The following is a 13,568-nucleotide window of genomic DNA, read 5'->3' on the forward strand; positions in this document are numbered from 1 at the left end:
TCCCGCATTTTCTTTTGAAGTACAGCAGGAGATCTGACTGCGTGTGAATCTGATCGCCCAATCTCAAAAAGTTCACTTTCATCTCGGCGGAGACGCGGCCATCGGTCACGACTCCTCCTCGCGCCGCTTCACTGTTGAGCGATAAACATCAAAAAAATGAGTAAACAACATTTACAAGACCCACTTTCTCCTTCTCCCCTCGGGACGGTTTAATATCCCGAGCCGCCTCTTCGCCTCCGAGATCAAGCTGATCAACGGAGGGTTCATTCTCATGTTGTCAAGTTAACAAATGAAAGCGGCAGAGGGGGAGCGCAGGGCTCATCCCTCCTCTGACGATATTTATAAAGGGCCAATCTCACTCCTCCTCCTGCTGGACACGAAGGTGAAAACTGAGGCTGATAACAGATTAGACTCGCCGCTGGAATACTAACAGGCTGACTAGATTACCATGGCTGCTGCGGCTCTTTCTCATTCGCCCCTGAGCAGAGGCAATAAAAGCGGAGAGGAGGACGAGGACCCGGCAGGCTAAAAGGTTTGTCGGCTGAAGGCGGCTATAACTCTGAGAGCCTTGAATGGGATGTCTCGGAGATACGAAAAGAAAAAAAAGGGGGGGGAGTTGAGCTCTGGAGGAAATAAAAACCTCCAACTTTGACGCAATAAGAGCTCTCGAGAGCCGGAGATGAAGGTGTGTGGGATGCAATAAACAGGAAGTCTGCGCAGTCACTTTCTATCCTCCATCATAGTTTTATAACTGATTGTTTCAATATCACCTCCAGACTCATGACCTCTCTCCTCCCTCTGCTGCTGAAACTTTTCTATTACTGTTAAATCTCTTTTGAATGATCATTGAACACATTTACTCACCAGTGTCCAGACGCTGAGCTGTTTACAACCACCCACAGTTAATTCTGTTGTTTAATGAAGCAGTCTGGAGACTTTAGGACAGAGACACTCAACTTACAGCCTGCGGGACAAATCTGGACACTGACAGGGTGCTGGGTGGGCCCCCAAGCGGGTTCTCATTCACAATAAAAATAAAATGATTCTCGAAAAATCTTTAAATCTACAATTATTTTTGTACTTTTAGTATACATAAAGTGTCAGAGTGCATAAAACAGCATCAAAATAGAGCGTGTTGATCAAAAAAAGTGCCGGTTGAGGATCCCCCACACCCCCGACAGAGGTCCTGGCTAAGACACTAGTGTCCTAAAATCTGAAAAATGTCTCAAATCTTATAAACATCCTAAAATCCAATGAAACCTCCTGAAATTCTAGAAATGTCCTAAAACCCTAGAAATGTCCCCAAACCCAAAAAATGTCCTAAAATCCAAGAAATGTCGTAAAATCCAACAAATGCCCTAAAATCTGAGAAATGCTCTAAAATCTAAGAAAATTGCCTAAAATCCAAGAATTGTCTTAAAATCCTACAGACGTCCTAAAATCAGAGAATTTTTCCAAAATCATCTCAAAAACCTAGGAACATCCAAAGACACTGCCTAAAATCCTGGTTAACAGTTAAGGGCCTCAGTGACTGGCCCCTGGCCCCTGGCCTCCTGTCTTATTGCAGAAGTGGCCCTCAAACAAAGCAGGTTTGGGGGCCGCAGGATGTGTCCGTGCTGCAGTGACCACTTTAGTACCGCCGTTTTGTTTCACAGTTTGAAAATCAAAGCTCACACTGCCGGCGCTCACCGTATGCTGTACAGCACGTTGCCGTTTTTCGAGATGCGCAGCAGCTTGTTGTCGGTGGTGACCTCGTGAAAATTGGCCCCCTTCTCGTTGGCGAAGAACAAGTCAGGTTTCCAGATGGAGTCCAACATAGAGGGGTCGAGGTCCAGCGAGTCGTCGGGGTACTCGCTGTAGGCCAGCCGAGGGTCGTTCCACTGCTGCCGCAGGAAGATGTTGACTCTGTAGTCCTGAGACACAAAGGACAGATGACACAAAGAGGTTAGAGAGAGGGAGCCGCATTTATCAGCTCTGCAGCGACGGATGAATGAGAAAACTAAAATTACTACACATTTTGTAATGACTATGTAGTACTATGAAGTGGACTAACAGCATCCTGAGTACAGTCACACTCTGTGTGTGTTGTAGTCTGAGCTTCTCCGTGGTGCGTCGTGGTAAAAACAGCCCATTCTCATTTCAAACTCATAATATAGTGCCGCTTTTGCAGCACTTTAAATGTTGTATGTTCTGTAGTGATAAATCTGTAGTTAAAGTCTGTAACGAATCATTGTTGTATTGTATGTTGTCTCTCCTGGGAATTAGGCCACATGTCACAATGACCAGTATACAACCAGTATAGATGAAGCTTAAATAAAATAAAAAGATTTTAAAAAAAAAAGATTTTGTTGCAAAAAGCCACATTTGCATGATACGCTGCTGGACAGCCGGACAGCACATGCTGTGCAACGTCAGATGAGAACGCAGATGGACAGAGCCTGCTGTGTCTGCATGATACGCCGCTGGACGAAGCCACGTGAAAACGCTGCCCGTAATGACGTCACATAAGGAGCACTAAGGTCCCTATAGGACGGGAAGGGTGTCGGGTGGATGCAGCAAAGCCTGGACTTTCATGCAGGAGTTCAGTGTTCGCTTCCTGTCTGAATGTGATGTTTTTTCCTGCATTTTCCTCATCCTGACCATCAGTGCCAACATGTGTGTTTGTCTGCAGCTTCCATGAACATCAGCAGCAGACGCAGGAGGATACCTTGAGCATAATATGTCCACTTGGACGTCCACTGCAAAGCAGCAACATGTGACGACTTGGGATGAGAATGTGTTTAAATATCACATAAATCTCCTAACAAACTGCTTTGTGTGTGAATTATTTCTGCAGCATTCAGCCTCTGACTGATTTAAGTTGTGATGAACACAACTACAAGCCAACAGAACAAAGATATATCAGATTTATTTCCCCCAAATTATTTAAAAGAAACAAATCTGCATTTGGATGGTAGCAGAAGCTCACGACATAATTAACTCGTGTTTCTGGAAGCTGTTCTGAGGAAGTTTGGAAGCCTTATAACCAAAAATGCCTTTTCAAACATTACAATTCAATGTCAGGTTTTGGAGTTAATTAAAGGTGCAAGAGCTTATTGTATTTCTACACTCAACAATCCCACAGAGGAGAACAACAAGGAGAACAATCGCTGCGCCCAAAGGAGCAGAAACAGACCAGAATCCACCGCAGCTTCACACAAATAATAGCAGTTTAGCTTCTTCTTGACTTGTAAGATCTCTCGTCTTTTTAGCTCGTATCCCTGTCATCACCGCCGCTCTCTGCAGCTGCTCTCTCTGGAGGAGCAAAGTCTCTGTGAAGCAGAGGAGGCAGGTCGGAGGGAAATTGATTCGGCAGAGAAATTAAATTACAACAAAACAGCAAAAGTTATAAAGCATAAATCCCACAAACACCTCCAACACGAGGATGCGAAATGTGTCCGCAGGGAGGTGTTCTCTTTAAAAAGAAGATGAAAAACATTGAAAAAAGAAAGGCTCGTGGAGGGTCACCGCACTGCTGACTGGAGACGCTGTGACGGATCGGCAGATAGCGGCAGATGTGGAGATGGAGTGATGGACAGGATTTCGCGGCTGGATGAGCAGGTGGTTACGGCTCTTCGTCCATATGTCATTTTCTCCTTCATGTGAATGGATTTTACTGATCAGGGTGAGCTGTGGCCTGAAGCCATATCTGAGATCTTTTTCCTGCCTGTGAGCCAGCGTGCAGCCTCTGATCCGCATCAACCGACTTTTAGCTTTTTTCATTTCTGTTCTTGGAGGTTGTGTTTGCTGTGCTTCGATGATAAAACACTTTTTTTTTAAGGTTTGGTTTTAATCCTTAAAAACGTGAATCGCCATCACTTTTCTTGTGCTGCATTTGGATGCCTCTTAGAAGACTTGAACAGTGAGCTAAGAGGTTTGATTTTTTTAATAAACATGGGAAAAATGCAAAAAAGCAAACTGGCAAGACATGTCCCAGAAATTGCAAAAATTTAATAAAGTTGGAAAATTATTTTTCAAAAAGCTAGTAAAAGTTTCCAGAGATCCATATTTAAAATTATCATTAGAGTATATCTTAAATTACTGTTATTTTTTACACAGTTTTTGGAGGTCTTTTCTGTGTTTTTTATTTTATTTTGATTTTTTCCTTTTCTGTTTTTATTTCTTTTAAATTGCTCATTTCCTTGTTCTCGTCTTTCAAAGAAATCGAGCTAATTTGCCCATGTTCAAAGGGTTAAAGTATTACCTTCACAAAAGAAAAAAACAGTAAAACTACAGAAAAAGAGGAAGGTGCCAGGAATAAGAGATTCGTGGACAGGCAGATGGATGTGAGGAGGGCTGGCCTGATACGAAGCTGGGCGGCAGCTGAAGGTCATGGAGCCGCTGCTCCGTCTTTAGTCTTACACCAAGTGATGGAGAGATACAGTGACAACGACATTCGGAGGTAGAGATGAACAGGAGATAGAAGGATGTAGAACAGTTCTCAAAGACGTTCACGTCTCACGTCACAGAGTCTTTTACAGAAGAGATAATAACGAGTGCTTCTGTCGGGTTTTGAACTACATTTTTAAGGCTTTTCTTTTGTGATGTACAACAGATCGAGTTCTCCATCTGTCGGCAGGTTTCCTTTAACCCTGAAAATGCACAAACTGAATTTGCGAATATAAATTATGCCTGATAGATTTTTGAAAAAACTTCCATTCATTGCACATAACTCTGAGAAAGTTTTGAATCCACAATTCTTCTGTGAAATCGTGGACTACATCTCCCAGAAATCCCTCATACGTGGCCGCTCCCACGTATAAGGGGCTCGCCTTTCCATCATGGCTCCATAACACGCCTACGTGGCCTTGGATTGGAAATAATGACGGCTAGTTCGGTGGCTGCAATAGAAATAAAGCTGCTGATGTTTTGAACATCCATCGCCATGGTTACTGGGCTGTTATCACCAGAGGAGAAGTCACACAGCGTCACTCAGTGGAAACACAGTCAGCTCCACGTGTTTTATCAACATTTCTAAAATATCGCTTAAGTTTTGCACAGATCTGTAATAGAAACTCGCCGACTGATGAATGAAGACAGCAAGCCAGCCAGCTCTGAAAATACAGATCAGAGTGAACAAGAATGAATATCATGAAAGTCAGGTATCACCATCAGATCATGTCTATCATATTTAGTACGCGCATTTTCAGTGTATTTTCCTGATAGATGTGCACGCAGTTCACAGGAAAAACAGACCACATGCCAAAACTATCGCCGCGGATCATGAGCCTGCTGCCTGCTCGGGGTCGCAGCACGCCCCGCGTGCTTTGTGTTGCTTCTGCGTTCAACGTGAACTTGTTGAAGACCGCAGTCAAACGTTTGACGACAGTGAACGATCTTTGAATCTCTAAATCTTTGATTCTGATCAGTAAAGCAGAGTTCAATGTTGGTTTTTAAAGGTTTCATCCAGCCGACTGAAGGTTAAATCCAGACTGCAGCACGGAGATGAACCTCCTCCGTGCAGCTTTAAAACCTTCAGTCTCCACTGTTTAACTGAGAGATCAATACGTCTCCTACAGGTCTGACTGTGTGTGTGTGTGTGTGTGTGTGTGTGTGTGTGTGTGTGTGTGTGTGCGTGTGTGTGCGCGCGTGCACAAATATGTATCTCTGGCTCTGGCTTTGTGGGGACAAATTTAAGTTTTTGAGGTTTAGAACATTTTCCAAACAAGGAGATTTCTGGAAATGTAAAAATTGTAAATATTGTACTCTATGTTTTTTATTAGTAAATAAAAAACACTTTGAGTTTTCTCAATTTAAAAATTTGACTTAAATGAATGATAGAGTGTACTAAATGACATGTTTATGGCTTTAGCACATTGTAAAATCAGACAGGTATATTTTACTTAAAAAAATAAATCTAGGAAATCAACTGAACAGAAAATGTGTTTGTTTATTAAGTTGTAACATGTAAATCTGCAGACATCACAGCAGAGCCGTTACTTAGGGACTGTTCTGTAGCTGCTGCTTCCTGACAGTTTGGGAAATGTTCCTCTCTGTAGTTCCACTATAACTCAAACACTGTATTATTTTCGGCATTATTTTTGTGCAATTCAAGTTGACATAAGAAGATAAGAGGGGAAAAAACGAATTATAAAAATGAAATTGATTTTGCTCTTGAAAATTACTTTCTTTTACAAAAATGTGATTTTCAGCTTTTTGTCTGAAACGCGTTTTTTTTCATGCAAATGCACAAATGAAATTCATCTTTGCTCGACACATCTCAGCCTTTCATACCCTCAGGTAATGAAAAACAAACTAAAAGAAGTTATCGGTTATCTGTATCTTATCGGCCACGAGAATCTGGTTTATATTATCGGTTTATTGGTTAATAATCATCATGGTGCATCACTGGTTATGATATCTTCATATCTCACTTCGGAGTCAAAGGGAAACTTTAAGCTTGACAGAAATAGTGACTTGATGTATATCGTGATATATATCAATATCGACTGACATGAAAAAAATTACTGAGCGGCAGATGTGAAGAAGACTTTTTTTAAATCGCCCAGCCCTCAATAATAGTTATATTTACTTTGTCAAGAAACACAAACTGTTTGTTCAATCAAACAAAGGACTAACGTCCTCCATTACCCCTTCTGAAGGTTGTTTGGAGGTTAGAATAAGAAGGTTAGGGATGGAATTAAGAATCGATCAAGGTAGAAGATATCAACTGTTGCTCTGACGGAGCTTTATTGTACAACCTCAAGCGCCCGCTCTCATCCCCAGCTTCACAATCAGAGTTGGAGTGTCTTTATTCAGCGTGGGCTGGCATTTAGCTCGCCCCTCCATCCCCCTAATTGTCAATTATTCTCGGAATATGGAGCTCGGCCACTTCGGCCAGGCTGGAGCCATCATTAAGCTGCGTGGCGTAGCAGAGAGGCATCGGGGGGATGAGGCACGGCCACGCCGGCAGCCCCAGCGGGTGGCATTTAAAGGAGCAATCAGCCACAGTGCTGCATAATGTGTGTGTGTGTGTGTGTGTGTGTGTGTGTGAAATACAGTCACATGGCAATCAGCCTCACTGAGACCCCTTCCCCGTTTATCACTGTTTATTAGACGAAATATCTCACATGAAACAAATGAGCTCGACCTTTCAAGAAGGAGTCGCCTTTTCTTGTGCGGGAGAAAATGATGAATAACCTGAGACGGCGCGGAGATGAGGAGCGTCTGTCGATGGAGAGAGGGGACGAGGGAATACAGAGGAGAGGATTGAACCCACGCCGGCATCATCAGTCACACGCCCGCCTGCGGTTTGACACCGGCGTGATAATTATGAATTGAGCGTTCACACACGTCTGGCTTTTTACTCAGCTAATTGTTGTGAAGTTGCTGAACTCTTGAGCACCTGTTCTGTTTTTCTCCTTCAAGAAAGTCCTCAGTCTGACTCCTGTGTAAACTGGGTTAGTATTTCTGATGCAGTTTTAAACTGGTTTCAGCTAGTTTATCTGACAAATGGATCAATGTTTGCATCAACAATCATGTGTCCTCAGCTCACCTGCGGTGTGGAGTTCCTCAGGGATCAATCTTTGGACCAATCGACTTTTTATTGTACAAACGTCCTCTGGGTCATTTGTTCAGCCAATTTCAAGCAACATATCCTACATTTTTTCCCCCACGAATAACTATACACACCTATACAAAGTTATGAAATTTATGCAGTGTTACAGCGGTTAGGTTTAACCCTTTAAAGCCTGATCTTCATCAGTTTTCTTGTGCTGCGTTCAGATGCCCTTTACAAGTGTCTAAACCTCTGAAACCTAAGAAAATCAATTCAAATCATTTTGAAAAAAATCTGGAGGCAATGAGCAAGTTGGAATAAAATGTCCATAAAAAAACAGGTATAAGGTGATAAGAATTAGCTGGGGGGATTATGTAATATGATCAAAAAACTAGGGAAAATTGCCCAGAAATTTTCATTTATGAATCTAATAATTATGTATTCAGAGTTATTCTACAAAGTAATACATTTGTTTTCTTTCTTCCTTTCTTTCTTTTTTTTTTTTTTAGCACTTTCTTGTGGTCATTTTTTTTCACTTTTCTTTTTTGTTGCTTATTTTCAGGGAATTTTCTTGTAACTTTTTGAAAGAGTTCGGGGTTAGGGTCCCTTCATTTTGGTCTTTAAATGGCTTTACTTTTCCTGTAAAATGCGGTTTTAAAGTGACATGCATTAACAGTAATTCCTGAAACAACAGATTATTTTTTGGAAAAGTGGTCAGTCTGCGGATGTCATTCGGTCCATAAAACCTTGACTTTATGGGTCAGAGGCTCATCGCGGCTGCAGATGGATTCACATTCAGCGCATTAGACTGCGAGGATGAACCGACACTGCTGCATTCTAGGATTCAAATGAGGGGAGAGTAATGTGAGGGTGCAAATTTACGATTTCAGGGAATTGGAGTGAATGGACGACTGGCTCGAGGTTCATTAAAAAATGTTGTTGACGCTGCGGTGGCTCTGTACCGAACACTCCCTCCTCCTGAAGACGGAGGCAAAGTGCTGCAGGACGACGGCATATGTGCAGTGAAAAGTGGCCCTCCTACGACGTCTGTAGGCTCGTGCTCGTGGTTTAATGTGCAGACATAAGGCCGGTGGACTGTTAAGTGCTACCCCAAAATTACCATCCACCACCGCCACGCTGCTATGAAACCATTAGCAGAGGAAATGCTGTACTTACACAATACCGCACTCATTTCAGCATGTATTAAACTCAGGCAGTAAACCACGCATGAAAGACCGCAATCTTTCCTCCTCCTCTTATTTTCCTCCTTCCTCAAAACAACAAACGCAAAACAACTAGAGAAACAGCAGCGGCAGCAGCCATATTCTAATTCCACGCCTGTCATAACATCCTGCCGGCTCCCTGGATGCTGCTCAGGTAGGGAGGAGAGGTAGGAGGTTACGGAGGCTCACACATTATGGCAGCACATCTGCTCTGCTCAGACAACATCGCATTGAGGGAGGAAGATGCTGTTTTCACTGTGTGGCCTCACCACCTCCTACTCCTCCTCCTCCTCCTCCACCTGCAGCAGCACTGTCGGATGTCACATCAATTTAAAACAACAAACTTCTGCTGGTTTAACATCACTGATTGAATTAAACCCGTTCTGTCAGAGCTGCAGTGTGATGCAAGAGTTAATATGTTATATATTTGTCAAACTATATCAAAAACTGAAGCTGCATTTCACAGATTCAACCATTTTGACCAAATGACGTTTACATGTCGACATGCTATTATCCAGCGACATAAAGTAATGAATGAAAACTGGAAAATGATCATGTAGTGGAAATCTGCTACAAAAAAAGCAAAACTACGAGGCACCAGGCTACTGTATATCAGAGGAAGACACTCTGCAGCAATTATACACCCAAAATGAAACATATTTAGACCAGAATTTATACATTTGTAGAGAAATAGTGGTAGATAAACAACACTGACTGCACAGACACAGTGCAGATGCAAAAAAAGTATAAAGACACAAGCTTCCATTTAAATAAAGGTCTCATACATTCGTATGTGAAATGTCACATGACAGAAATATGATCTTCTTTTTCTTTCTTTTGCTTTTTGAGATATCAATATAACTAAAGAAAATAAAAATAAAAAACTCCTAAAACTATGCTACTAGCTCGGCTTTAAAATAATATTGTGATATTTTAACAAATTTTTACTACTAAACACAAAGTTATTAAATGAACTGCTGTTATAAAATAGTTTAGTAGTTATTGACATACAATAATATGATAAAGTTGAATATACTACTGTTATAATAATTGTTATATATATATATATATATAATACACAACTGTAACTTTTATGTAACTCTACTTCTGCCTTTATTTCTCAGAGGGGCAATTAAGAATTCACAAAATATTAATTTTATTTTGTTATCCCTATGATACAGACTGTTCCTTTAACCATTAGAGTCTGCTTTAATGTTAAACACACTCCTATCGCTCTGTGCACAAAATACCCTTTAAAAATCAGCTTTTTAAAATATTATGCATTAACATTTTTTCTCCTTTCATTGAGTTCATCTTGAAGATGAAATAATTATTAATATTCTTTATTTTGCTGCTGACAGTCTGGGATATGTCCGTGATTTGCAGCAGCATTGACTGTGACAGTGCACCTGGTGGAAATAGCATGTATTTTTTCCATATGCCAAACTGAAAAAACTGAAAGAAAACTGAAAAAAACTTAGTAGTTTGCTGTTTATCTGCCTTTAAGGACGACTATGACTGTGATAGATGGAGGAGAGAAGGAGTGAGAGAGGGATAAAGCAGGCAATCATACTTTAAGTAACACAGTGTAAAGCCTGTTCACAGAGCCAATGAATGAGCGGTGAGATAACTGTGTGTGTGTGTGTGTGTGTGTGTGTGTGTGTGTGTGTGTGTGTGTGTGTGTGTGTGTGTGTGCGGAGGAGGAAAATAAAATGATTGAGGTTTCTGTGTGTGAAGGATAAAGAGTGTGAGAGCTCTGTGGTGGGAGAGAAGTATGGCACAAAAATTCACATATAGAGAAGTAAAATCAACGTCTTTGATAAATATCTCATATCAGCTAAGATTTAGATTGATTTCTTGAGAGAAAGACACAATGATAATGCAAATGATTTTTTAAAATTAATTCACCAATTGCCTCTTGTATCAATGTCACACAGTTGAGGATTTTGTTTCCAGCTGTGATGCTCAGAAGATTCACTGTCTGCTGGCTAGTTGGAGCTGTAACTTGGACAATATATGGAAATGCAAATTTAACGGAAATTGTCCATTTAACCATGATTTTGCAGCATGGCTAAAAATCGAGGCGAGGAATGTGTAGGTGGCTGAGCGTACTTTATGCATAACGTGTTTTAAACTTGGCATGATGGCAATAATGGTGGTGGGATCGCACATGCAAAGTGCAAAAATGGCCAAGAAACTCATCAAAAAACACCACGTGTTTCCTCGTCAAATAGTCAATAACCTGACTTCTTTTCTTAAAAAAACTATAACTCAATCTAGTCTTTGTCTTCTGTCTGCATCGAGCACACTGATTGGCTGTTAAACACGGTTTCATCACCATCAAATTGTCCCTGAGTTCATGATGTGTGTTTCTTTTATTCTTATTTTGATTTTGTAAAATTGGTCTTAAATTGAATTCCTAGTGGCATTAAAGTCTTAAATCTAACCTGTAGGAACCCTGATGATACTCCTACATTATGTCATTCTGAAGCAAGATCTAATTATTGGTTAAATTAGGTCAGACGCTAACAACCAATTGTACTATCAAAGCAACAAATCTGATTAAAAAACCATATTCGCACCTCCATCTTTCTAAAATGCAGGTGTGTTAGAAAGTATTTGGTCTCAAAAAGAAGATCTGGCACGCTGCCCTCACTCACTCACTAACGTTTCGTCCCTGTAGACCTTCGTCAGGAAGATTACTCGTCTCTCAGAAAGGTCCAGAGGGACCCAAACGCTAATATAACCAATAAACTGTGATGCTGATCGAGAGCAGTGTGCCGGATCTTCTGTCCAGGACGAACAAAATTAGAACCAAATAAAACATTTTTAATATCGACATTTTTTTTGGTGAACTTCATAATGAAAGTCCACATTTTCTAAAGACTGGTTTTTCCTTGGATATTGATATTATAATTGTTGTCTTCAGCTGATCAATAAGATACATGTACACTGCAGTCTGGTTCAGGAATGATTTAAACTGATTTTAGTAAGCTAAGTACGGCTTATTTGTATCATCATTTTTCTTTTATTGGTATTTAATGTCTTTTTTATGGTGGATATGGATGTTTTGGTCCAGTCAGCATGATCCCTACATACTGTGTGTGTGTGTGTGTGTGTGTGTGTTGGAGAGTGAAGCAGAACAGTGTGATGAAATGTCTGAGGTTCGAGTGTGTGTGTGTGTGTGTTTAACAGAGAGTGAGCGAGGCTGGTGTTTGTATTCTTAAAAAGAGAAGAAATAAGGGATGCAGAAAAGGAGTGAAGGAGTGGGACGAAAGGATTGCGTGTCTGCCTGTGCGTGCATATGTGTGTGTGTGTGTGTGTGTGTGTGTGTGTGTGTGTGTGTGTGTGTGTGTGAGGGAGAGAGAAAGAGTGAGCGAGCAAGCGAGCGGGGAGAGCGCTGAAACAGGAATAAAGCCGTGTACCGCCGGGACTTCAACACGCACTGCGCCATTCTACCGACTCCATCTATCACTGTGCTCCGGCCCCAGCAGCACTGTGTGTGTGTGTGTGTGTGTGTGTGTGTGTGTGTGTGTGTGTGTGTGTGTGTGTGTGTGTGTGTGTGTGTGTGTGTGTGAGAGGATGGAGGGATATTGTAGTCCAAGCTCAAAGCGAGAGCTGCACACTGCAACGAGCGCTGTGGCTGCATGAAGCCGGCGTCCTCGGCCCGCGGCTCCTCTGCGTTGCCTCTGGAGATCTAAAATGGATTTGCTGGCTTGATAAAACCTGATAAATCCAATTATTTCTCTACTTTGTTTTCGCTCCTAATCCACCCTCGCAGAGATTAGAGCAACAACACTAACTGCGGTCAGCAGTGGGCGACTCAGCATCCACAAGTCACCCTGCCTTCAGCGCTTGATTGACGCGTTGCTCCGTCTGACTGAGCGAGCCGTGAGCGAGGTCAGAGGCTCCAATGACATCTGAGCTCTACATTTTATTCACACACACACACAAAAATCTATCGTTTCCCCTCACAGGGGTGAACCATTGCTGCATCACCAATAATCCTCTGTGGTCAGTAATTTAGGCGAAGTTCCAGAGAAAAATCTGGAAATCGGAGAATAAAAAAGAAACCTCTGGAGGAGATTTGAAGAAGGGTTTTTCTCATTTTGGAGCAAACTTCACGGCTGTCAGGAGATTTCATCAAAAGTCAAAGGGTTTTTAAAGAAGCAGAAAATACACAATCTTGCCAAAATTTATTTTGGAAGGTCCAGAGGGACCCAAATGTTAATATAACCAATACGCTGTTTTTCAATAAGATACATGTATATTGCAGTCTGGCTCAAGAATTGTTTAAATTTATTTAAGTAAGATATTTCTTATTTGTAGTCTTATTCGTATCATCTTTTTTCTTTTTTTTGGTATTTGATGGTTTCCTCATTCGGGAGCAAATTTCATGGCCGTCAAGAGATTTCATCACAAGTCAAATGGTAATTAAAAGAGCAGAAAATACACAATCTCACCAAAATTTATGCCAGATGCATGAACGCAGCCAAAATGATCAAAAAATGAAGAATGAAAAGCGCATAAAATGAGCCAACAGTCTCTAAGAGTGAAGTTAATCTTTTACAGTGGAGTGTAAACGAGGGAGGCGTGAAACGGCGATGTGCTGCAGACAGCATGAAAAGTAATATTAAAAATAATAAAGAGTGTTTCTGTCTTAATTGACGCTGCTTCACAGCACAGAGCCTCCGTGTTCACAGCGTTTGAGTCCAGATATCAGTTTTATTTTACAAAGATAGTGAGAACAGCCATTAGCACAGCGGTTCAGCGCGAATGTTCAAAAAAAGAGCTACTCTGTGGGTTTG

General features: G+C 41.4%; 1 protein-coding gene across 6 annotated transcripts in view; it reads right to left on the reverse strand.

The window, feature by feature from the left end:
- Positions 1-13,568, reverse strand: part of glra1 (glycine receptor, alpha 1) — a 148,132-nt gene that overhangs the window by 54,718 nt on the left and 79,846 nt on the right. For all 6 annotated transcript variants that reach the window (XM_088080724.1, XM_088080723.1, XM_088080722.1 and 3 more), the window contains one exon: positions 1,690-1,913. In XM_088080724.1, coding sequence (XP_087936850.1) covers positions 1,690-1,913 — 224 coding nt within the window. The remainder of the gene's footprint in view (positions 1-1,689; positions 1,914-13,568) is intronic.

Source organism: Plectropomus leopardus, chromosome 8 (genome assembly GCF_026936395.1).
Source record: "Plectropomus leopardus strain MGB_pleo_1.0 chromosome 8, ASM2693639v1, whole genome shotgun sequence".
Lineage (NCBI taxonomy): Eukaryota > Metazoa > Chordata > Actinopteri > Perciformes > Serranidae > Plectropomus > Plectropomus leopardus.